The 25614-nt window shown below is 35.6% G+C and overlaps 1 protein-coding gene across 8 annotated transcripts in view; it reads left to right on the top strand.

Moving 5' to 3' along the window:
• The window catches only part of CCDC50 (coiled-coil domain containing 50), a 260855-nt gene that overhangs the window by 42047 nt on the left and 193194 nt on the right, over positions 1 to 25614 (top strand). For 6 of the 8 annotated variants that reach the window (XR_012129292.1, XR_012129291.1, XR_012129293.1 and 3 more), the window contains exons 6-11: positions 2337 to 2864; positions 7709 to 7824; positions 8589 to 8633; positions 8742 to 8846; positions 10655 to 10734; positions 19841 to 19944. Coding sequence is in view for 4 of the 8 variants with exons in the window: in XM_073231911.1 (XP_073088012.1) it covers positions 2337 to 2864; positions 7709 to 7824; positions 8589 to 8633; positions 8742 to 8846; positions 10655 to 10734; positions 19841 to 19944 (978 nt within the window). In the remaining 4 variants the exon portion in view is untranslated. The remainder of the gene's footprint in view (positions 1 to 2336; positions 2865 to 7708; positions 7825 to 8588; positions 8634 to 8741; positions 8847 to 10654; positions 10735 to 19840; positions 19945 to 25614) is intronic. The other 2 variants (XR_012129294.1, XM_017667628.3) reach the window with 1 other exon arrangement.

Genomic DNA, 25614 nt, shown 5'->3' with positions numbered 1-25614 from the left:
CTTACTTGTGTTACAGGCATAATAGGGTTTATTTTATTAAAGTCATGGTCTTTGGAGTTGTAAGATCTAGGTTCAAGTTCCATCCTTTCCATAAAACAGCTAGTAATGTTTAGGAAATTATCTACTATAATCATAGTAAGACTTTTCTTATAATAAAATGGAGATGATAAATACATCCTTCATACGGATGTTGAGTAAATCAAATAATGTAATTTTGGTGAAGACAAACTCTGAAGTACTACTATTAATATATAAATCAATGTTATGTGTGTATAACAGTAGTTTGTATATTCAAACAAAAACCATCTAGTTTTGAAAGACAAACAGGGAGGCATACAAATAAAATATGTGTGTATTTATTTACATATATTTGTGATATACATATGTATATGTATTGGCTATAAAGAAGTTAATTATATTTGCCAAATAACTTGGTCCCAGGAAACATATGTGTCTCAGTTTTAACTGGACAAGATTTTAAAGGATTCAAATAGATTCCTCCACCTGTCTTTTTTTCTTTTTATTTCTTTCTCAGGTTAAAGATATCACAATAAGTGAACTAGACAAATTATTTTTTCCTGTCAGTTCTGTGAAAATGTAGTGATAGCTCTGGTCTAATTCTTCAGATTCATTTACCTAAAATAAAATTATTAATGTAATTATAGAAAGAATTAAAAACAGCAACAGTAAAACAGCTGTGTACTCAAACTCATGTCAAAGACAAAATCATTCTTGTTTCTTTGGGGCCTAAAGGCAGACTTCACTCATGCAGCTCTCTGTGGGAACATTGGCATTAACACTAAAGCATTGTTCCCTGGATGTGGTCATCTTTTTAGGAGCTGCCAATATTATATTAATTCACAGCAGTAAATTGATTCTTTCTTAGTTGTCAAGAAACACTTAATAGTTTGGTTAAAAGAGTGGATAAATTTTTTTTTATCACAAAGAGTCATTGTTCTGTTTTCACTTTTACTTTTATGTAAAAAATAAATTTAACCATGAATTATGAAGATAAATACTTTTACAGACTTTTGGAAAAAAGATTTAAATTTTGGATTACTCCAATAATGTAGATGTCGTCTTTGAAGCAATTTTCTTTGGGAAGCTCAAGAGGAAACAATTTGATGTTTTGAGAAGCTATGGCATCGGTATTTCGTTTAGGACATACCTCTCCTCCTTTTATTCCTTTATTATGTTCGCAATAATAAATTAAAAAAAGAAATCCAAACCAATACAAACAACAGAAAAAACTAAAAACTAAGAAAATGCATAACTCTTTATTTCTCCTACATCCCATCAAATTAGAGGTAGCTGTTTGAATGCAATTCAGCAAGTAGCTGATTCCATCAGGGGACATATCTTAGCTATCTTAGCAATTTTCCATGCAATTTGGATTTCTTTTTATTATTTCCAAAATGTACTAAAATTCTTAGAAAACATTAAAGTAAATTGCAAAGTGCACATTAATTTACTTCTTTGTTTTCACAGGGTGCTTATGCTTAAATGAAACCTGACAAATGAAACCAGCTATGTGCTGTTTTTGAAGTTTGTTAAACTTAGGGACTTGTATATTTAATCACATATAATTCCATGAAGTTTTAAAAAATGAATTTAGGAAGTGACTCCTTTTTATGTATTCTATTATGGTATCCCTTTTTAACTTTTTCCTCTGCCTTCCAAATAAGATTGGAAGCAGAGTTATCTAAAGAGAACAGGGTCACTGACTCACTTAAAATTCTCCTCTACTCTGTATTCTTCCACACTGAACTATAATATGGCTGGGAATGTAGGGGAGAGGATAGAGGAATGCTAGTCTGTGGTCATTTTTTTGAGCTAAGTAGAAAGTAGCAACATTCTGATGCAGATTTATTGTTATTTCCAATAAAAATATTTGAAAGCCTCTGACTAGAACGTTTAGTTATCACAAAGCTTAGTTCTTTTCTGTTTTATAAGACTCCTTCAACCCCTACATTCCCTGCCATAGTGGTTCAAGTTGGTTTTATGAGTAGAATTTAATGGTTAATTACTGTAATCTTTCTTATTGTTAAAGATCAAAGTACTGTGTTAACTCTCCCTAATCATGATTAAGCTCTTTCAAATTTATTTCACTTAATTTTATTTTAGTCTTTTACCTTTTTGGCTATGTACCCAGAGTCCTTCATGTATTCATGGATCACTCCAATAAATACCCATCCCCTCTTTTATGTTTGTAAAGTTGAATAAATAGTCTCCATTTTAAAATATGTTAAATTTGGGCCCTGTCCTGTGTAGTGAGTTCATACTCTGATTAAGTTAACCTGCCTTTCTATTTTTCACATCCCTCCACCTCCACTCAGACCTGCCACAGTCAAGGAGGGCAAGGGAATTGGGTTCTGGAGTCTCAAGGTCTTATAGACTCCAAAGTGATGGAAGCACTGTGAAGCAGAGGAAGGAGAAAACCAAACATCCAGTGGAGAACTTGGAAGAACTGGAAGAGCACTGGTCATCAGAGAAGTCTCTGTCATCCTCTAGTTTGGGCAAAGTGAGGGACAATAGCAAAATTAACACTGAACAGCATGAAAGGAAACAGTCTGATCATGAGAAGCTCCGGAGACCTCCACTTCCCAAGATCAGTGGTGAGGTGTTTCTGAGCACTGAATTTGATGACTGGGAGGCTAACAGTAGCCATCGCACTCGGAATTTGGAAAAACAGTCCAGACACCAAGACCGACTTTCACCCAAGTCCTCTCAGAAAGCAGGGCTTCACTGCAAGGAAGCTCTGTGTGGGAGGGACCATGGGCAAGGTGAGCACAGAGAAAGGAAACACAGGCTCAGGACTCCGCCCTTCTCAGAGAGTGAGAAACGGCTCCAACTCCATAGCACAGGTAATAAGGACAGTCTCGTTGCAAGTATGGGTGTTATATGTATAGAACTATATTCAAACAAATGTATTTAATAAGCATCTTAAGCAACCTGTTCTTTCTGTCTATTTCTGTCCTTGACTTTGGAATAAAACCTGGAGCCAGGTATTACAAAAGATGTTCATTAATCTCAAGTCTGTAAGAAGATACAAATATTTGCACTTTTCCCTTTCTGACTTCTGTGAGAATACTCTGATTTTTTACAAGGTTCCTCCAGCCCCAGCTTGCAGTCGATGTGCCATCCCAGATACAATTCTTTATTTTCCAAGACTGTACAATAGAGATTCTGATACCAGATCAAAACTCTTGAGTTTCTGATGTTAATTCAGTGAACCCAGAAGATCTGCTGACACTGCTTTCATTCAATTTGCCATACTAGAACAACAGCAGGGCTGGAAGTAATAGATTTTCTTGACCTCATCTTTTCCCATCTTTAAGGGGAGAGAGATTGGTAGGCAGTCTCTTAAACAACATTCTTCAAATTGTGAACCTCAGTCTATTTTTGTCAGAACCATTTGGGCTATTTCCTAAAAATGCAGATTTCTGGGTCTCCAATATATTAGCATCTCTGGAGTACAACCTGGCGGTTTGGGTTTGTTTTAGACCTAGAGGTAATTCTTACATACTTAAAGTTTGAAAAGCATTCCCTTAAGTTACTTTTATGCTCTAACCTTCAACTCCAACTCTGCAATTGGGTTTTTTAAAGCGCCAGTGTGGTATTTGTGTAGGAAGGAGGCAAATATAGACTTAAGCTTCTGGCATCTCTGAGGCTGAACTCTGAAGCCCGTCATTGACACAGTAGTGGTTCTCTCTGTTCTTATTTGGAAACTGCCGTGGTTATGCTTTTCAGGTGACTGTACCAGAAATCATAGCACTACGCTGGTATTTTTGTTAAACCATACTCATCTCCCTGTTAAGTGCTGTTTTATTCTTATTGAAGTTTTACAGAGATGCAAGGTTTTTGAAAAAGGAGTGCCCAGGATACATCTGTTCCTATTTTCTTCCTTATTGTGTTGCCCAGCCAGTCTCTACTTCTGGTCTGGAAACTGGTTTCTAAGTTGCACATTCAGGTTGATCCAATTGCTTCTTCCTATTATGTTATTTCATCCTATCATGTTAGTTATTTATGTTATTAAAGGACTTGACTGTAAAGAAAATGAAAATTCATTTCAGTATACCATACTGAGTATATGCTAAAAATATTTTTGCCTCATGCTTTGTTTGGGGATTTATTCTTGAATCTGAGCTCAGAGGGTTAATAAGTCAAGGCAAAACAAAGCATATGTAAACAAATATTTGCAAATGAGACATACTTTAAACAAAGAGCTGTGGGAGAGTAAAAGGAAGTGATATAATCTATCTGGAGCAGGCTTCATGAGAAAGTTATACTATATCCATATTTAGAAGGATATGTTGGAGTGTTAAAGGTGTTGGGTGAGCAGCAGTGATTACACTGGCTTCTACTTCCAGGATTCTGTGAATCTGCCCTTACAAGTGTGCCCTGAAGGCTGATTTACCTTTATGGCTTTTAGTGACACTTGAGAGTATCTGAAACAAGCTTAGGGAGGGTGAAACTATTAGGAAAATATAAACACTGAGTCACAGTGGACTTGTAGGCAAAATTTTTTTTTCTTTCTTTTTTTTTCCAGCACAAGAGTTGAAAAAAATAATGTGGCTGGGCAGATACTGAAGTGGCTATAATATAGCTGCTAGTGTGTATCATTTTATATTCCACTTACTTTACAAATTTTACCTCCTGGCTCCTAAAGGCATTTGATTTTGTGAACTCCTTGAATAGTTAGAGGATTACATTAAGATACAATTACTGGGTACTGGTTTATCTATTCTTGTTGTAAAAGCATAATTCTTCATGTTACTGTAGGCTGAAGTTTTACTTAATAATAAAGAAACTAGCAGGATGACAAAGAATTCGTGCTTAGATCCTTTGCAGGACAGGATTTTATAGTTGGTTGAAAAAGGAGTGCAAAATGAAATTGCTAAGTTAAATGTAAGATTGGTTTACTTTCTAAAGGGCAGTAAAACCATACCATCTTTGAGATTAACTTTTCTATTGAGCTGTTAAATAATAACCTAATGATTTTCTTCAGGCTAACTTCCAACCTTTCAGGGCAATAATACTTCTCTTTTTACTCTGGCTTTTTCCCTAAGTGTCAGACTGGCTTATTACAAAATAATCTTGCATGATATCAAATAATTTATCAGTCATCATTTTACCTTATCTCAAGCTTGAAATAAGTTTGTCTTCAATATCAATTCTTTTAACAATTTTATATTCTATCAGAATTTGTTTTTAGATAATCTTCATTTGTGTTTATTGAGGGAGGTTCTCCATAAACTGGAGAACATGAACAAAAAAGGACACCAAGGAAGAATTAGATTAAGAAATGAATGTGAAGCTGTTAAAAATATGGCACACCTGATCTTTTGAAAGCTGGTTTCCACATTATATTTGGGCTTCCAAGATAAGGGCAGCTATTATTAATTTCCTTCATTAAGTATGTTTACAAGTTTTTTGAAGTATCTTTTCTGTAAGGATGGTCTTGCAGTGACTATGTGGAGTTCCTTCTTGCACACTTACAGAAGTTCTTTCCACCTCTGGTACAGAGGACAGTACATAGAGTGGGCAGTACCTGTCAGTCCAGAAATCTAGCATTCCAGGCTATGGAGTTACCCTTCTTAGGAGACATGTAAGTTCCAGAGTGATATATCAAGAGTTAAACTATTTTCCTACTAACTATTTGGGACTTAGATATTACCTCAAATTGTAACTATTTATTTTTATTGAAGTATAGTTGACATATAACATATTAGTTTCAGGTATGCAGCATAATAATTCTGTATTTGTATGTATTGCAAAGTGACATGGTAAATCTGGTTAACATCTGTTACAATATATAGGGTAAAATTTCTTTTTTTCTTAATGATGAAAACTTTTAAGATCTACTCTCTTAGAAACTTTCAAATATGCAGTATGGTGTTATTAACTAAAGTCTTCATGCTATACATTATATCTCAAAGACATTTATTTTATAACTGGAAGTTTGTATAGTTTGACTTCACACATTTTCCCTCTCCCCCAAAATGCCTCTGGCAACCACTAATTTGTTCTATCTATGAGTTTGTCTTTTTGTTTGTTTGCTTTTTTTAAGATTCTACATAGAATTGGGATCATAAGGTATTTTGTCTTTCTCTGTCTGACTTACTTCACTTAGCATAATGCCCTCAAGGTCTATCCATGTTGTTGCCAATGGCAAGATTTCCTTCTTTTTATGGCTGAATAATATTCCATTGTGGTGTGTGTATATCCACATTTTCCTTATTCATCAGTGGACATACAGATGAGTCTGTGGCCTTTGGATTTACCACTATGCTAGGTTTAAGGGTCTATAAGAGAGGCTTTATCAGAAAACTTAAATTCTCTTCATTCACCTAGAATGTAGTTGTATTTTCTTTCCTTTCCTTTCCTTTTCTCTGTTTAAAGCAATCACTTTGTTTAAAGTGAATCCACTGTGGTGAGGCATTATGTTAAAATTTGTTTTAATGTATAGTAATTTTGATGGACATAATACACTAATCTAGTACTTCTAATGCTAATTGCTAATAAGAATCAGCTGTGAAGATTTAAAACTACCAAAGGTCAGATCTCACCCAGGTTCCTTAAATTGGAATCCCTGGGGTTTGGGTCAAAGATTTCTGTTTATTTAAAGAACACTGAATGAGTCTAATACCAGCCATGGCTGAGAACCACTGATACAAAGAAATAGGCAATTAGGAGTAAATTTTCTTTCTCCCTTCAGTAATCCATTTACTGAAAGTCACTTCAGATGGTCTTGTTCACCACAATAAAAATTTTTATTATTTCTAAATATAATAGATTCACATTGTTGGATAATAATAAATTATAAAGTATAAAAAGAGGGAAATACCCACACTTTTGAAATAACCTTTAGCATTTACCACTTAGGAATATATGCTGCTTATAAAATTTCAGAGTAAAGAGCCCAAGTTCCCCACCAGTCCCCTATGTTCCTTTTCCCTCAGAGGAATAGTGCTCTGAGGTCATTGTGCACCGTTTCATGTTATTTTATATTATAGCATCCCTAAAGTTTAGCAACAACATTTAACCAATCAAAGCTATAGGAAAGATCTAAAGCAAGTGAGCCATGGTGGGGCCACTAGTTGGCTAACAGGTATTGTCACAAAACTCCCAGGTGATGCTGTTTCTTATTGCCTCTGAAGTAAGGTATGCAAAGCTGAGTTACATAGAAGCAAGCCTTTCATTTCTCCCGTCTTGACCAATGAGTCTCTAAAACTTTGACTCTTTTTTCTAAATTCTTTTTCAGTGATTTAACCTTCTTTTTCCACTTACTATTTTTCCCAGGCCTCACTTAGATCTTTGCATGATTTTCTACTGTTGAAGAAACTGTGTGAGAGGGGAGTTTTTACGAGGCAGGTTTGGGTGTGGCAGGTTAAACTTTGTTTAAATGTGTGGATTATTGGCACCACCACTTCGATGCCTAAGGGAAAAAATGATTTTATGTGTACCCTACACTGAATTTTGGAGTGGCAACATCTGTCAGTGTTGGATACTAAAGAAAAACTTACATAGCTTAAAGTCTGCAACATTTTTTTAAATTTATTTTTTTATTGAGGTATTGTTGATATACAATCTTACATTGTTTTCAGATGTACAACAGAGTGGTTCAACAGGTACTCATATTGTTAAATCCTCACATTTGAAACTTTTCAGAAAACAAAGTTGGTTGCCTTATACTGGCTTTTTTTAGGAATGAAGCCAAGGATGAAGAAAGAAGCTGTTTCTACTCCATCACAAGCGGCCCACAGGGATCAGGAATGGTATGATGCTGAAATTGCTAGAAAACTGCAAGAAGAAGAAATTTTGGTGAGCAAATTTTAATGCAAGAGTTCAGAGGAATCAGTAGTTTATCTTAAATTGGATCATTCTTGAGATTATGTAATAGGCATTGTAGTCCTGGAGAAGTTGAGAAACTGGAATCTTCTTTATGGATAGAAAAATCGAAGTAGGGATAGAGTGTCCAGTTTTACTTACTGAGTAAGCATTGGCAGCAGAATGCCATATCCCGGTCTTGCCAGTGGGTTTCGGCCCCAGACATGTTCACCATGGATTCAATGAGACTGAGGAATAACAATGGAACGTTCTTGGGGTGAAAGGGTTTATGTCCAACTTTATTCCCACAGTGGAAAGTCAGTCACTAGAACCCCATCCACTGAGAGCGAGTCTGCATGCAGCAGGCCGATCTCTGCCTCTGGGCCTCTCTGCTCGCCTGCAGCCATGCAGTAGAGAGCACTGGGCGGAGCTCTTCATGTAGAGTCATTAATAACATATTGCCCACATGTGTGCAGTGAGCAAGCCGACCAGGGCCAGGTGAGAATCCTGGCCATAGGAACCCTCACTTTCCCACAGTCTTTTCGTAGTTGAGTTCTGGTAATTCTCAAAGAATCTGCTGTAGAATTTGATAAAAATAGACCCTGCTCTGGCTGGTGCAAGTATAACCAACTGATTATCCAATTCAGGGATGTAAATCAAAACTATTTTCAAATACCAGTTTGTTTTCTGGAAGATTTTTAAAGAAGGAACAATGTAGATTTCTATTAAATTGTTCTTTTGTATTTTCTATACCATAGGCTACCCAGGTGGACATGAGAGCAGCTCAAGTAGCCCAGGACGAGGTGAGCTCATTTTAGGTGGTGAATTTGTTTAGCCAGTATTCTTTGGAAATAGTCCAGAAATGGTTTACTAACAACTGCAGTCAGTGACAGTGCCTGGATTTTGTTTAGGAAATTGCTAGACTTCTAATGGCTGAAGAAAAGAAGGCTTACAAGAAAGCCAAGGAGCGGGAGAAATCATCTTTGGACAAAAGAAAGCATGACCCTGATTGGAAGGTGCGGTCTGTTTTTTTATTTCTATTTTTAAATTAGAAACAGAAAGTGGACTCTGCTTTTAGGGTAAGCTCTGCAAATAATGTTTAGGATGTACAAATTATCTCTCTCATATATGGGAATCTGACTTGTAAAAGTTGTTTCACCATGAAAAATCATACTGACTTTTTTAAAGTGACTGTAAAAAACTACTGTTAAGATTGAAAAACTCATTCCATTCATTTTAAGACTACCTGAGATGCAAGTGCTTCTGGTCATGAGCAATTTTAGTTTTACTATTCTTAACCTTACAGGAGAATGTAGCATTTTCACATGCTTTCAAGTTTCCACAGTGGCCTTTTTCTTCCTCTGGCTACTTTTCCTTCGTGCTGATATTGTCCTTCGTCCCTGACTGGGCACTACTTCTCTTTCCTCTGATATAACTTCATCCATGGCACAGTGGCAGATATCACCAAGTAGTCATTGTGTACATCAGAGTACAGGAACTGTCTAGCATGAACTGAACTTGGACTGTTATCTTCCCCCTCCCCTCATTAATCAGAAATAGACAAAATAACCGATGACTACAATACATCCTGCTGTAAAGTAATGTATCGTTGTAGGTGGTTGCAAGTCCAGTTTAAGAGGTTTTACTCATTAGTTGCTTTGTTCAGTGCACCACTCAGGATTTCCAGGGAGAGACAAAGATGTGTTTTCCTCATAGTAATGTAAAACATAAAGAGGATGACAAGCTATAGCTAACAATACAAGGTCCAGCTGGTTGAAGAAAGCATAATAGAAGAAGAGCAGAGGAGGAGGGAGAGAACTCCTCCAGTAAAGGTTTTTTAGACGGGGGTTCTGCTAGGCCTGCAGGGATGCAACGAGGGTGTATATCCATGATAGAGTTGATGTTTAGCACTGTTCTCTCGAGAACAAATTCCTCCCTTGGGTCTTACAGTTTCAGTATTGGCAACTGAAGGAAAAAGAAGACATAGGAACCATGATAATAGTATTGCTCTACTATTTCCTGTTGCTCAATTAATTACCCAGTAGTCAGTCTAAAAACAAATAAAAGTATTATTCCCGTGTTAATTATTTATATTTATCTCCCTCTTTTACCCTATTAGTAATTCATAATTTCTCCTAAAAGATGTATTTTTTTAATAGAACTGTTCCCAGATGAATCTGCTTATATAAATTAAGCTACAAATAATTTATCAGAAGTTACTTAGACTCTTTGTTAATTCAGCTATGAAGTAGTAGATATTCTTAAAGATTACAAATCAGGAAAGTAAGAGGAGAGGGCTACATTTCTAGTAAATATCAAGGTTTCTATAATTTCTAGATCCTATAATTGGTGCTGGTACAGTTCCTCTACTGGAAAAGTTGGCCTGAATATGTCTTGGTTTCCTGGCCTGAAAATCATCCCTGAGTCAGATGTTCAGCATTAAGTTTAAGGGCATAAACCTAGATGCCATAGACTTGGGGGGTCTACTACTTCTTATCAGCTACTGTGCAGCTATTATGTTAACAATGGATGGCAAAGCACACTTCTGTGGGGGCGCATGTTTGTGTGTTTTGCCCACTTACCCATCTGGCTGCATTGACAGCTTCCAGTACACATTTGTGACTATGATTTTGTTTTTCTCTCTGAGTGGCTGTATTTTATGTTGTTCAACTGAATGTAAGTAACCTGAAATTACTAAAGTAGAATTTAGCATGCTTGGTCTTAGGTATTTTCTAAGTCTAACCTTTTTGTTTGCTCTTTTCTATAAGTGTTTTTTCTTTTGAGGTTTGTTTTTTCATTTGTATGTGTTTTTTTATGTCTACAGCCAAAAACAATTAAATCGGCATACTCAAAGTCAAAAGAGAGTGATGAACCTCACCGTTTTAAGAATGACAGGCCAGCACGGTAAGGTGACACCTGAAAAGGAGGGAGGAGCTTGACTTTGGGATGGGGAAGGGAGTGTTGGCTGCCAGAGAAGAGTATTTGTTCTTTGGAGAGGGGATGAAGAAATCTGCAATTGTGAGGTGGTATCCAAGTCTCTCGGGGTTATTGTCAAACTTGGCTTCTAGTCCAAAATTGGGCTAAACAACCCAAACTGGGAAGATGAGAATTTTACAGAAGCTGAGCTGTATAAGGATGGGCTTTTTGTAGAACAAGTTGTTATTTCTGGATTCACTTAGTTGATACCTTGAGCTAAAAAGGGATGAGATAACCCTGTTCCTAAGTAAAAATCTCAGGTTTTAAATCTTTACCAGTTTAAAGCTTCATGGACATATTGGTGTATGCATGACATTTCCTCATGCCTAACTTCATTTCTTTATGAGTCCTAATGTCCTAAGCAAATACTTATTTGAGTCACTGTGGACTATTCTGTATCCCACTAGATCAAATAGCTGTGGCTTTGGTATATGTACTTTCTGATTTCTTTTAAGCAGTCTTGGGTAATAGTTAATGGGACAATTACTGTTTTTCTACCTCAAGTTGTCAACATTTAAGTCTCTGGGGAGGCAACTATTTTTTTAATCATTTATTGCTTTCTGTTGCTTTTTGGAAGAAAATAGTATTAGAAAAGGAAAAAAGTAATTAGAAAAAGAAAAAAGTAAAACTAAATCTAATATTGTGAAAATGCTAAGTTATTAAAACCTTCAGTTTTGGTCCTAATTATTAGTAGTATATTTATTAATTCTAAAACGTAAGTTTTGTCACACTGAAAAATACACACTTAAGCTGCTAGACATAAAAGCCGTATTCTCTTTTAAAATTAATAGGCTCTCCCAAGATAAATACTTTTCAGAAAATTATATCAAGTTTGTAAAGCCGTTAGGGCAACAGTAGTGTAATCTGTCTAATTTTATAAAATTGTTTTTTCTTGTTTCTGTTAGTTATGCTCATGCCAAACATATTTTAAAACGAACTTTAGAACCATATAGGTAGCTTATTAGTTTTACTTTTTCCTTGGAATATCCAGGTAAAACAAGAAGTAACTAATTTGTTCTCAGTAGGTGAATAGGTGTGGTTTATTATGCTTTTTTAAGTCAAGTGAATTAAAATAATCTTTAGGATTATTTTTCAGTCTTCAAAGTCCTTGAGCTCTTTAGAACACTAATACCTTCAGCATCAGATATGATATGATAGAACAACCAAGAATGGCTATTTAAAAAGATGTATTAAAGTTGAAAACAAGTTTCTGGAATGTAGAACATACTCTTAAAAATACCTGATATTGAAAGAAAGAATAATCAAATGATTTTATATTAAAAATGGCTATTATTAAGCCAAAACAATCCTGAGAAGGAAGAACAAAACTGAGGGGATTATGCTCCCAACTTCAAGCTCTACTACAAAGCCACAGTAATCAAGACAGTTTGGTACTGGCACAAGAACAGACCCACACATATATGGCAAATTAATAAACGATAAAGGAACCATGGATATACATGGGGAAATGACAGCCTCTTTGACAACTGGTGTTGGCAAAACTGGACAGCTACATGTAAGAGAATGAAACTGGATTATTGTCTAACTCCATACACAAAAGTAAATTGGAAATGGATTTAAGACTTGAATGTAAATCATGAAACCATAAAACTCTTAGAAGAAAACACAGGCAAAAATCTCTTGAATATAAACATGAGCAACTTTTTTCTGAACACATCTTCTCAGGCAAGGGAAACAAAAGCAAAAATGAGCAACTGGGATTACATCCAAGTAAAAAACTTCTGTATAGCAAAGAAAAACATCAGCAGAACAAAAAGGCATCCTACAGTATGGGAGAATATATTCATAAATGACATTTCAAACAAGGGGTTAAAATCCAAAATATATAAAGAGCTCACATGCCTCAACACCCAAACAGCAAAAAACCTGATTAAAAAGTGGGCAGAGGATCTGAACACTTTTCCAAAGAAGAAATTCAAATAGCCAACAGGCACATGAAAAGATGCTCCACATCACTAATCATCAGAGAAATGCAAATTAAAACCACAAATAGGATGTCACCTCACATCAGGATGGCCAACATCCAAATGTTCCAACAAGGAACAACAAATGTTGGTGAGGATGTGGAGAAAGGGGAACTCTCCTTCCTACACTGCTGGTGGGAATGTAAATTAGTTCAACCATTGTAGATTGCAATATGGAGGTTCCTCAAAAAATTAAAAATAGAAATACCATTTCACCCAGTAATTTTACTCCTAGGAATTTACCCAAAGAAAACAAGGTCACAGATTCAAAAAGACATATTCACCCCTATGTCTATTGCAGCACTATTTACAATAGCCAAGAAATGGAAGCAACCTAAATGTCCATCAGTAGATGAATGGATGAAGAAGATGTGTTATATATACACAATGGACTATAATTCAGCCATAAGAAGAAAACAAATCCTACCATTTGCAAGAACATGGATGGAGCTAGAGGGTATTATGCTCAGTGAAATAAGCCAGGCCGAGAAAGACAGGTACCAAATGATTTCACTCATTTGTGGGGTATAACAACAAAGCAAAACAGCAGACTCATAGACTCCCAGAAGGGACTAGCGACTAGCGGTTACCAAAGGGAAAGAGGGCAGGGAGAGTAGGTGGGGAGGGAGGGAGAAGGGGTATAAGGGGAATTATGATCAGCACGCACAATGTAGTGGGATCATGGGGAAGGCAGTAGAGCACAGGGAAGGTAAGTCATGACTCTATAGCATCTTACTATGCTGATGGACAGTGACTGCATTGGAGTATGTGGGGGGGGACTTGATAATATGTGTGAATGTAGTTAACCCCAGTGTTGCTCATGTGAAAACTTTGTAAGATTGTATATCAATACCTTAATAAAAAAAAAAAAGTCACAGGTTTTCAGAAACCAGGATTTACTGCCCTCCCCCCCCCAAAAAATGACTATTATAAATGAGTGAAAAGTGATCCATGACTAATAGAACTAAAGTCTTCAACTTGAAAGGAACATTTGTCTACCATTTATGGAAATTATATATATGTAATAAACAAGTGAAAACAAAATTTGATGAAACCTTTATTTTCATAGTTAAAAATTAAAGCCTATTTTAAATATCTTGTACAACTAATATAATAATGTATACTTGCTGGTTTGAGTCTATGGTTTCCTTTGTTACATTTAACCATGTTGGAAAAGTTTAGTTATTTATACAGAAAGAGGTAGTTTCAAGGATTGGAAAACACAGAGCTTCCCGAGTCAAGATGTTTAGTGTGGTAATAGTAGTAGAGGGGAAACAAATTCTTAATGTAGAGCTTGTAGCATTCATGGTCAAAACCAGTTTCTTTGTCCATTACAAGATTTTCTACTCTCTGTAAGGAAATGGAGAGCCACTTGGCAATCTGAACTAATTCCAGCTCTTTATAATTGGAAAAAGTTTCAACCCAAGTTCCAAATTATTTTAACTACAGGATTTTGCATTGGTAATACTACTTGGCATTTTATTTGCATCTTTTTTCTTGGGAAAACTTAAGGATTTTATCAATCTCATTTAGGTCCTACTGCATTCTTGTGCATGTGAAATATATTTGTTACACTTATTCATTCTTCAGATATTTATTGAACACCCTAGTAATTGCCCAAAACTATAGGAAGCAACATCCTGCTCTCAAGAAATTTATAATATGAACAAATAATTATACAAATAACTATTATGATAGTAAATACTATGGATGAAATGTACAGGGTATTGTAAGAGCATAAGGAGACAGCCTAATCTGAGTGTCTAGGAAGGCTTCATAAAGAAGTGACTTGAGTGAATTCTGAAGGTATTTTGTCTATATTACTAAGTTAAAGATATAAATTGTTTCATGAGAACAGTAGGATAGAGGTAATCCTAATACATCTAAAACTATAAAGCAAACTATTGGTTAAGAAGATTTTTTTCCAGCCTTGGATATGAATACCCTTAACTGAAACAACTGTCTCCACAGCAAAATTACATGATAGGACCCTTGGAAGCAGTAAGACTTATTCTCTGTGTAACTAAAAACTGAATAGAACAGTGTACCAAAAAAAATGAGGGCATTCTAGATTCATTGGTTTATTCTTAAGTGGAGATCCTGGAGATCTGTTGGTGATTTGGGCTTTGTTTCACACTTTAGTATCCTTTTCCTTGATAATGAGTTGATGATGAGGCAGTGATCATGGAGTGCTTTTTTTGAGAGAATCCCTTGGTTTTTGTTTTTCTGGTTTTTGATTGTCTAATGAGGTTAGTAAAGAGTAAAGAATAGACTGCCACCCTGATTGCCAATCCTGCTTTCTTGGGTCTTTTTTTTTCCCCTGTTTTTTTAATCATTCTAAATGCTCACTCCACCTAGAGTAGTAACTATCTGTCAACAGAGAAAGATGTCACAGAATTACTGACTATATTCTCTGTGCCTCTTTATTGCTTTCACCTATTTCATCCACCCACCTAAACCCTACCCCATGATAACCACCAGTCACCTCTCTGTGTCTGTGAGTCTATTGATGTTTTGTTGATTTTGTTTTGTTTGTCTTTTAGGTTCCACATACAAGTGAAATCATATGCTATTTGTCTTTCTCCACCTGGGTAGTTTCACTTAGCATAATATCTTGTAGGTCTATCCATTTTGTTGCAAATGGCAGGTTTTCTTTTTATGGCTGAATAATATTCCATTGTGTATATGTACTACATCTTTATCCATTCATCTATTGATGGACACTTAGGTTGCTTCCATTTCTTGATTATTGGAAATAGTGCAGTAATGAACATAGGAGTGCATATGTCTTTTCCTGGCAGAGATTTTGTTTTCGGGTTGTATGGTATTTCTATTTTTAGTTTTTTGAGGAACCTCCATACTGCTTTCTACAGTGGCTGCACCAATTTATATTCCCACCAACAGTGTAGGAGGTTTTCCTTTTCTCCACATCCTCACTAACACTTGTTATTTCTTGTCTTTTGGATGTTGGCCATTCTGACTGGTATGAGGTAATATCTCATTGTAGTTTTGATTTGCCTTGTCCTGATGATTAATGATGTGGACTATCTTTTCATGTGCCTGTTGGCTGTCAGTATGTCTTCTTTGGAAAAATCTCTACTCATGTCCTCTGCCCATTTTTTAATTGGGTGATTTGTTTTTTTGGTGTTGAGTCATTGTGAGTTCTTTATATATTTTGGGTATTAGTCCCTTATCAGATATATCATTTACAAATATATTGTCCTGTACTATAGGTTGTCTTTTCATTTTGTTGATGGTGTCCTTTGCTGTCCAGATGTTTTTTAGTTTGATGTAGTCCCACTTGTTTTTGCTTTTGTATCCCTCACCTTGAGACAGGTAGCCAGAAAGAAATTACACATGCTTATGTCCAAGAGAGTTTTGCTTGTTTACTTCTAAAAGTTTTATGGTTTCATGTATTACATTTAGGCTTTTTATCTATTTAGACTTTACTTTTATGTTTGGTTTTAGATAGTAATCCAGTTTCATTCTCTTGCATGTAGCTCTCCAGTTTTCCCAACACCGTTTATTGAAGAGACTTGTCTTTTCCCCAGTGTGTGTATTCTTGCCCCCTTTGTCATATATTAACTGACCATGTATGCAGGGGTTTATTTCTGAGCTCTCTCTTCTGTTCCATTGATCTATGGGTCTATTCTTGTGCCACTACTATTTTGATTACCGTATCTCTGTAGTATAGCTTGAAGTCAGGAAGCATGATACCTCCAGCTTTGTTCTTTCTCAAGAGTACTTTGGCTATTTGGGGTCTTTTGTAGTTTCACATAAATTTTAGGATTATGCACTAGTTCATTGAAAAATGCCATTGGTAAATTGATAGAGATTACATTGAATTTGTAAATTGCTTTGGGCAGAATGACCATTTTGACAATTTTCATTCTTTCTATCCATGAGCATGAGATAGATTTCTATTTGTGTTGTCTTCTGTTTTTTTCATCAGTGTCTTACACTTTTCAGAGTACAAGTCTATCACCTCCCTGGTTAGGTTTATTCCTAGGTATTTTATTCTTTTTGATGCAGCTGTAAATGAAATTGGTTTCTTGATTTCTCTTTCTGCTAGTTTGTTAATAGTATATAGGAATACAACAGATTTCTGTATATTGATTTTGTACCCTGTGACTTTATTGAATCCATTCTAATAGTTTTTTATTGAAGTTTTTAGGGATTTCTGTATATAATATCATGTCATCTGCAAATACAGAAAATTTTACTTCTTCCTTACCAATTTAGATGCCTTTTATCTCTCTGTCTTGTCTGATTGCCATGGCTAGGACCTCCTATGTTGATTAAAAGTGGTGAGAGTAGGCATCCTTGTCTTGTTGCTGATCTAGAGGAAAAGCTTTCAGCTTTTCACCATTCAGTACTATGTAGCTGTGGGTTTGTTGTGTATTGCCTTTATTATGTTGAGGAATGTTCCTTCTGTACCCACTTTGTTGAGAGTTTTTACCATGAATGGATGCTGAATTTTGTCAGTTGCTTTTTTGGCATCTATTAAGATGATCATATGATGTTTATACTTTGGTTACTGTGGCATATCACATTGATTGATTTATGAATTTTTTACTGTCTATGCATCCCTGGAATAAATCCCACTTGGTCATGATGGATGATCCTTGGATGTATTTTTGAATTTGGTTTGCTAATATTTTGTTGAGGATTTTACATCTTTGTTAATCAAGGATATTGGTCTGTAATTTTCTTTTTTTGTTGTGTCTTTGTCTGGTTTGGTATTAAGAGTGTTGCTGGCCTCATAGAATGAATTTGGATGTTATTTTCTCCTCTTAATTTGCAATACCTTAAGAAGGATAGGTATCTCATATTTATATGTTCAGTAGAATTCATTTGTGAAGACATCTGGGCCTAGACTCTTTGTTTGTTGGGAGTATTTTAATTACCAGTTCAAGTTCGTTATCGGTAATTGGTCTGTTTAGATTTTCTGCTTCTTCCTGGGTCAGTGTTGGAAGGCTGTACTTTTCTAGGAATTTATCCATTTCTTCTAGGTTGTCCACTTCATTGGCATATGATTTTTATAGAATTTTCTAACAATTCTTTGAGTTTCTATGTCAGTTGTAACTTCTCCCTTTTTGTTTCTGATTTTGTCAACTTGTGTCCTCTCTCTTTTTTTCTTGCAAGTCTGGCTAGGGGTTTGTCAGTTTTGTTCTTCTCAACCAGCTCTTGGTTTCTTTGATTTTTTTCTATTGTTTTCTTACTCTGTATTTTGTTTATTTATGCTCTGATCTTATTCCTCTCTACTAATTTTGAGCTTTGTTTATTCTTCTTTTTCTAGTTGCTTTAGTTGTGATTTTAGATCCTTTATTTGGGATTGTTCTTGTTTCCTGAGTTACACTGTATTGCTGGGTGCTTCTCTCTCTGTAGTTCTGTTGCTGCATCCCATATATTTTGAATTGTGCTCTTGTTTTCATTTGGCTCCATGTATTTTGATTTCCTCTGACTTGTTCATGATCCATTGATTATTTAAAAGCATGTTGTTTGTGCCCTCCATGTATTTGTGCTCTGACTTCTCTAGCCACCTGTTTCTTGAGGTTGAGTTTCTTCATTCTAGAGTCATATTATTTTGTCTAAACTGTTCTTTCCAAGTCTTACTTTTTTAAGGTAAATGTTATAAATGTCAATGTAAGAAAACACTGTATTTAATTTCTAATATTTATAAATGGATGGTTCAAAGAGAAAAGCAAGAAAAATGCCCCATAGTTTATTATGCTCATATTAATTATATGTATATAAAACTGCATTAAAATATGAAAATATATGTGAAATACCATTTGAAATTGTAAGATACATATATATAGTCTTGAATACAGATGCTGCTGCTGATAAAAGTACACACCTATGTAGTGGAACATAGTGTAGTTTAGAGCACTGGTTTTGAAGTGCAGGTGAGTTTGAGCCCAGGCTCTGCCACTTAACTGTGGGAACTTTGACAGGTCACTTACTTCATCTAACCTAACCGAACTCCAAAGTGGTATGGTAGCTACTATGCAGACTTGTCCTGAAAGTTCACTGGAATTATCTATGTAGAACCCACAGCACAGTCCTTAATATATATACAAGTTTATATCCTCTGCTGCCCATTCCCAGTCACTAAATACCCAGGAAGAGATGTTCTTGTGGACGCAGTGAGAAATTTGGAAACACTTGCCTTTTATTATATGAGAGAGTGCATTGTATCATACTAACCATAACTTCCCATACTTCAGAATACTTATACCTTCTAGATTGTACATATAATTACAAAAATCATCCTACTTCATGATTATATATTTGACAAATTTTCTTTCCCTCATCTGGTTCTGTGCTTTAATGGAAAGTTTGAAAACACCTTCAAGAAAAAAACAGTGAGGGATTTTGTTCTTCATTCTCATCAACAACAAATGTTTGCAAAAATCTATGTAATATCATTAAAATAATAAAAAGTTTGGAATATTAAAAACATACCAATTTCTTTTTTACATTTTGTCTTCTGTTGACGTGAAAAATTGCGAATGTATGACAGCCCTTTCCTTTTTGAGCTCTGTGTCGCCACCTAGTGGATTAAGGAACTCTGCTCTAAATTTTATATGTTGACCAATGTCTCCTTCCTCCCTCCCTGGTCTCCTCCTCTTTAACCTGCTTCCCTCTCTCCCTTTCTTTTTTTCCCTCCTTAACTCTATTACTTCCCTTCTATCTTTTACTTTCTTCCTCTTTTCTTCATAACACCTACCAAAGCAAGGTAAATTTCTCATTTGTGGCAGTGGTCACTTCTCATTAACCTTTCTCTATCCCTTATCACAATGCCTCACACATAGTAGGTGTTCATAATATACTTTTTATTGAATTTTGTACATCAAAACAAAGGAACAGTAGGATAAAAACAATTTATCCAAACTCAGTCAACTGGCCAGGAATGAAAATGAGAATTCTAATACATTGTGGCTTTGCATTTCTACTAAAATTGTTTTTACCATGTGATCCAATGAAAGGTGGAATCCTAGTTACCACCACTGAGAATATCTCTTCAAATTCTGACTTTCCTTTAGGCCACCACCACCTGCCATGGCAGATGCTGAGGATGTGGATCACACTCATTTTACAAACCAGCATAATTCCACACGTCATTTCAAAATCGAGTCCTCTCATAAAGGTAAGAAAAATGCATATGGTCAAATTTAGGATCCTTTTTTATAATCCTCATGCTATGGTGGAAAATCATGCTGTCTTATATAGATCACTAGAGTGGAAAAATAAGTGACCCTTCCGTTAGCAGATTATAGTATTCTTCATTTATTAGAAAACAACAAAAAATGATTTTTAAAAATCCCAGAAAACAAGGTACCTTAATTGAATGCAAAGTTGTCTGTCTGTTTGCATTTTCCTCCAGAAAAGAGAGTTCATGGCTTTTATCAGATTCTTAAAGGGTAACTATATTCCCCATTTAGATATACTGGGCTTTTTTTATCCTGGCTTTTATTTGCATCTACCCATTACTCTGTTAATTAGATATAAAGTACACACATCACTCAAAAATATTAGTCATAAGAAAAATGGGGAAAAGAAAATGAGGTTTAAGTTGGCCAGATCTTTAAAATGAAAGGAATAGTTGGATGTAGTTTCTCTTCCAAGCATATATGTTTACTTATATGTATTTTTATGATAGTTGTAAAATGAGACAGTGAAAAGGTAATTTCTTAATTTCCTCATCTAAAAATGGAGGTGATTTTAATAGTGTCAGCATTGTGAGGATCATGTAAGTAAAATTTATGAAAGCAGAGTGCAGTAGACTTTACAAATATTGTTAAGTCTTTTTTTATCTTTTTAGGCAATTTTATTCATGTTTCTTTAACTATTGTCTCCTTTTTTACTTATAGTTGACATATATCAGATGCAGATTTACAAAATAGTGATTTGATAATTGTGTACATTATGAAATGTTCACAATAAGTGTAATCATCTGTCAGCATACAAAGTTGTTATAATATTATTAACTATATTCCCTGTACTGTTTTTTTTCATCCCCAATTCTTATTTATTTCATAACTGGAAGTTTGTATGTCTTATTTTCCTCACCTGTTTCTCCTGTCCTACCACCGCTTTCCCCTCTGGCAATCAACTGTTAGTTCTCTGTATTTATAAGTCTTCCTGTTTGTTTATTCATTTTTTTTGTAGTTTAGATTCTGCATGTAGGTAAAATCATGATATCTACTTTTCTCTGACTTATTTCACTTAGTATAATAGCTTCAGGGACCATCCATATTGTCGCAAATGGCAAGATTTCAATTTTTTTAGTGGCTGAGTTAGTATTCCATCGTGTATATATACCACATCTTTATTCATTTATCCATCTGTGGATACTTAGGTTGCTGCTCTATCTTGGCTATTGTAAATAATGCTGTAATAAACATAAGGGTACTTAGATCTTTTCAAATTATTTTTTCATTTGCTTTGAGTAGATAACCAGAAGTAGAAATAGTAGATTGTATGATATTTGTATTTTTGATTTTTTGAGGAAACTCCATACTGTTTTCCATAGTGTCTGAACCAATTGCAATCCCACCTACAGTGAACAAGGGTTCCCTTTTGTCCACATCCTTGCCAACACTTGTTATTTCTTGTCTTTTGGATAGTAGCCATCCTGACTGGTGTGAGGTAATATCTCATTATGGTTTTAATTTGCATTTCCCTCATGATTAGTGATATGGAGCATCTTTTCGTGTGCCTGTTGGCCAACTGTATGTCTTCTCTGGAAAAATATCTGTTCAGGTCCTCCTATTATTTAATAGGATTATTTAAATTTCATTTATTTTATTTTTGTTACTTAGGGTATTGAGTTATGTGACTTCTCTATAAATTTTGGATATTAATCCCATATCAGATATATCATTTACAAATATCTTTCCCCATTCAGTAGTTTGCCTTTTCGTTTTGGTGATTGTTTCCTTCATTGTACAAAAAAAGCTTTTCAGTTTGATATAGTCCCCAAAATTGTTCACTTTTGCTTTTGTTTTCCTTGCCTGGGGAGACATATTCAAAAAAAATTGCTAAGGCTAATGTCCAAGTTTTCTGTCTGTGTTTTTTGTTTTTTGGAGTTTATGCCTTCAGGTCTACCATTTAGGTCTTTAATCTATTTTGGGCTTATTTGTATGTTTGGTGTAAGAAAGTGGTCCACTTTCATTCTTTTGCATGTAGCTGTCCAGTTTTCCCACCATTCCTTGAAGTGGCTGGCTTCAGTTGTATATTCTTGCCTCCTTTGCCATAGTTATCTCCTGGTATTTTTTTTTCCTCTTTGATCCATTTGTTTACTAGCATGTTGCTTAGTCTTCACACATTTGTGGGGTTTTTTGTTTTGTTTTTTTTTTTTTTCATTTTTTTCTTGTAATTGATTTCTAGCTTCATACCGTTGTGGTTGAAAAAGAATCCTTGATGTGATTTGTCTTCTTAAACTTATTGAGACTTAATTTTGTGGCCTAACGTGGTCTTTCTAGAGAATGCAAAGAATGTATATTCTGCTTCTTTTGGATGAAATGTTCTGTATTTATCTGTTAAAGTCCATCTGATCTAATGTGTCTTTCAAAGCCACTGTTTCCTTACTGATTTTCTCTCTGGATGATCTATCCATTGATGTAAATGGGGTGTTAAAGACTCCCGTCTACTACTATGTTACTGTTTGTCTCTACCTTTATGTCTTTTAATACGTGCTTTATATATTTAGGTGCTCCTATGTTGAATGCATAGATAATTAAAATTGTTATATCTTCTTGCTGAATTGAGCCCATAGCCATTCTATAATTCCCTTCTTTGTCTCTTGTTATAGTCTTTGTTTTAAACTCTGTTTTGTATAATAAGTACTGCTACTCCTGTTTGTTTATTTTTTTAATTCTGTTTGCATGGAATATCTTTTTCCATCCCTTCAGTTTTAGTCTGTGTGTGTCTTTAGGTCTGTAGTGAGTCTCTTATAATCAGTATATAGATGGATCTTATATTTTTATTCATTCAGTTACCCTATGTCTTTTGATTGGAACATTTAGTACATACATATACATTTAAAATAATTTTGGTAAGTACGTACTTATTGCTATTTTGATAATTGTTTTCTGGTCATTTTGTAGTTCTTCTCTATTCTTATTTTGCACTCTTTTCCTTATGATTTGATCACTTTCATTAGTGTTATGCTTGGATTCCTTTCTTTTTATTTTTTGTGTATTTATTATAGGTTTTTGGTTTGTGGTTACTATGAGGTTCATATATATCATCTTCTGTATCCAGCAATCTATGATAAGTTGATGGTCGCTTGAATTTGGACACAGCAAAGTACTACATTTTTATTCCCACATCCATTTTATATGTATATGACATCATATTTTGTATCTCTTTATTTTGTATATACCTTGACTAATTTTTGTGTATATAATTGATTTTACTGCTTTTGTCTTTTGACTCTCATACTAGCTTTGTAAGTGATTGATCCAGTACCTTTACTATATGTTTGCTTTTACCCGTGAAGTTTTTCCTTTCATAACTTTTTTTTCCTAGTTATGGCCTTTTCTTTTCCACTTAAGGAAGTACTTTTAATATTTCTTATATAAATATAAGTTGGTTTAGTGGTGATGAACTCCTTTAATTTGGCTTATCTGGAAAACTCTTTCTCCTTCAATTCTGAATAATAACCTTTCTGGGCAGAGTTTTCTTGATGGTAGTTTTTTTCCTTTCAGCACTTTGAATATATCATACCACTCTGGCCTGGAAAGTTTCTGTTGACAAACCAACTAAAAGCCATATGGGGTTTTCCTTGTGTGCTTTTCTCTTGCTTCTTTTAAGACTCTGTTTATCTATAATTTTTGCTATTTTAATTATGCATCTTAGGGTGGACCTCCTTAGGGTCAACGTGTTCTCTGCTCTCTGTGCTTCCTGGGCCTGGATTCTGTTTCCTTCCCCAGGATAGGGAAGGTTTCAGCCATCATTTCTTCAATAAAGTTTTTTGCCCCTTTCTCTCTTGCCCCTCCTTCTGGGAACCCCTCCCAGAATGAAAATGTTACTGTATTTGCATTGTCACAGATTTCTTACATCAGCCCATTTTTAAATTTTTTTCTGTTTTTGTTATTGCCGTTCAGCTTAGTTGCTTTCCACTACCCTGTCTTCCAGATGGCTGACCCATTCTTTTGCATCCTGTCTCTGCTGTTGGTTCCCTCTAGTGTATTTTTCATCTCAGTAATTGTATTTCTCAGCTTTTATTGGTTCATTTTTATATCTTGTATCTCTTTGTTGGAGATCTCAATGAATTTATCCACTGTTTACTCCAGTCCAGTGAGTACCTTTGTGACCGTTACTTTGAACTCATTATGAGCTAGATTGCTTTTCTACATTTTGTTTAGCTCTTTTTCTACATGTTATTGTTCTTTCATTTGAAACATATTCCTTTGCTCTTTATTTTGTCTGACTGTATTTGTTTCAATGTATTAGGTAGGTCAGCTATGAAAATAGGGGCTTTCAGAAGTTGTCCAGTGGGGCCCAGTAGCACAACACCCCTGGTCTCCAGAATCAGGTGTGCCAGAGGTATCCTGTGTGGGTACCCTGCATGAACCCTTCTGTTGTGGCTGGGCTGCAACTGCCATGGGCATGCTGGTGGATAGGGCTGGTTCTCAGCTTAGTTGTAGGCAGTTGTTGACCATTATATGGTGGGTGCACTTGTGGGCAGGACTTGTCCCAGTGTGGCTGCCTGAGAGGCCTGGATGTATCCACTGTGGGCTTGCTGGTGGGAAGGGCTAGTTTCCCTCTTCCAGAGGCAGGAATTGCTCTGAAGGGACACTGGTCTCAGCAGGGTTTGCCTACCAGGTATGGCAAGCAGTGCTAGCCTGGTAGTTACAGAGTGTCAGAACTGGCTCTTGTCGACATCCTGGCAGCTAGGCTGAAGAAGGGCAAGGAAAAGGTGTCTGCCAGCACTTCTATTCCTGGAGAAACCTCCTGCCGATCACTGTCCCTCCACCTGTCCTTAAATTAGTCCATAATGTCCTTCATTTATATAACCTAGGCACTTTCAAACTGCTGCTTCTGTGCTGGGTCTCAGATTGATTGATACAGATCACCAGCCCTCTAAGAGCAGAGGCTTGGTTTCATGTTGCCCTCTGGCTCTCCCAGAGCTAAGCCTCACTGATTTTTCAAAAACAGATGTTATGAGGGCTTGTCTTCCCTTTGCAGGTCCCCAGAGCTGGGTTTGCCCAGTGTGAAACTGGGTCCCATAACTCCATGCCTGGGCTATCCCTCCTGCTTATGGGTTGCTGCACCTGGCATTGGGGAGCTGAAGTCCAGCCACATCTCTGCCCCTCCTGCCCTTCTCCCTTCTCTTTATGTCTTTAGGTATGAAGAGTCTTCAGGTCTCTTTCAGAGTTGCAGTACATGTAGTTGTTGCTTCAGTGTATCCATGGGAGGAGGTGAGATCAGGGTCCTCCCATTCTGGCATCTTCCCCCAGGCCTCCTAGGTTATTAACTGCTGTTTATTATTTGTAACAGTTTTTGAAGATGTCTTAGGTGACATTTTATTATCCTTTTCCAAGTCTAATGATAGCTTTCTCAGACTTCTTTAAATTTTCTTTTCTGCAGTCATTACAAAATACCAATGTATAGGTGCTACTCGAGACTAATTAAATCAGAATTTCTGGGCGAAGGAGTTGCTAGGCAGTTAGTTGTATTTTTTAAAAAGCTCTCCTTTTCCACCTCCATTTTGATACTCATCAAGTGTTGAGGTTAAGACAAAAGACTTTATTTAAAAGATGAGATTAGTTGAATATGATCAAAACAACACATACACTGCTTAACATTT

Source organism: Manis javanica, chromosome 3 (assembly GCF_040802235.1).
Source record: "Manis javanica isolate MJ-LG chromosome 3, MJ_LKY, whole genome shotgun sequence".
NCBI lineage: Eukaryota > Metazoa > Chordata > Mammalia > Pholidota > Manidae > Manis > Manis javanica.
This window is presented reverse-complemented; position numbering and strand designations above follow the sequence as displayed.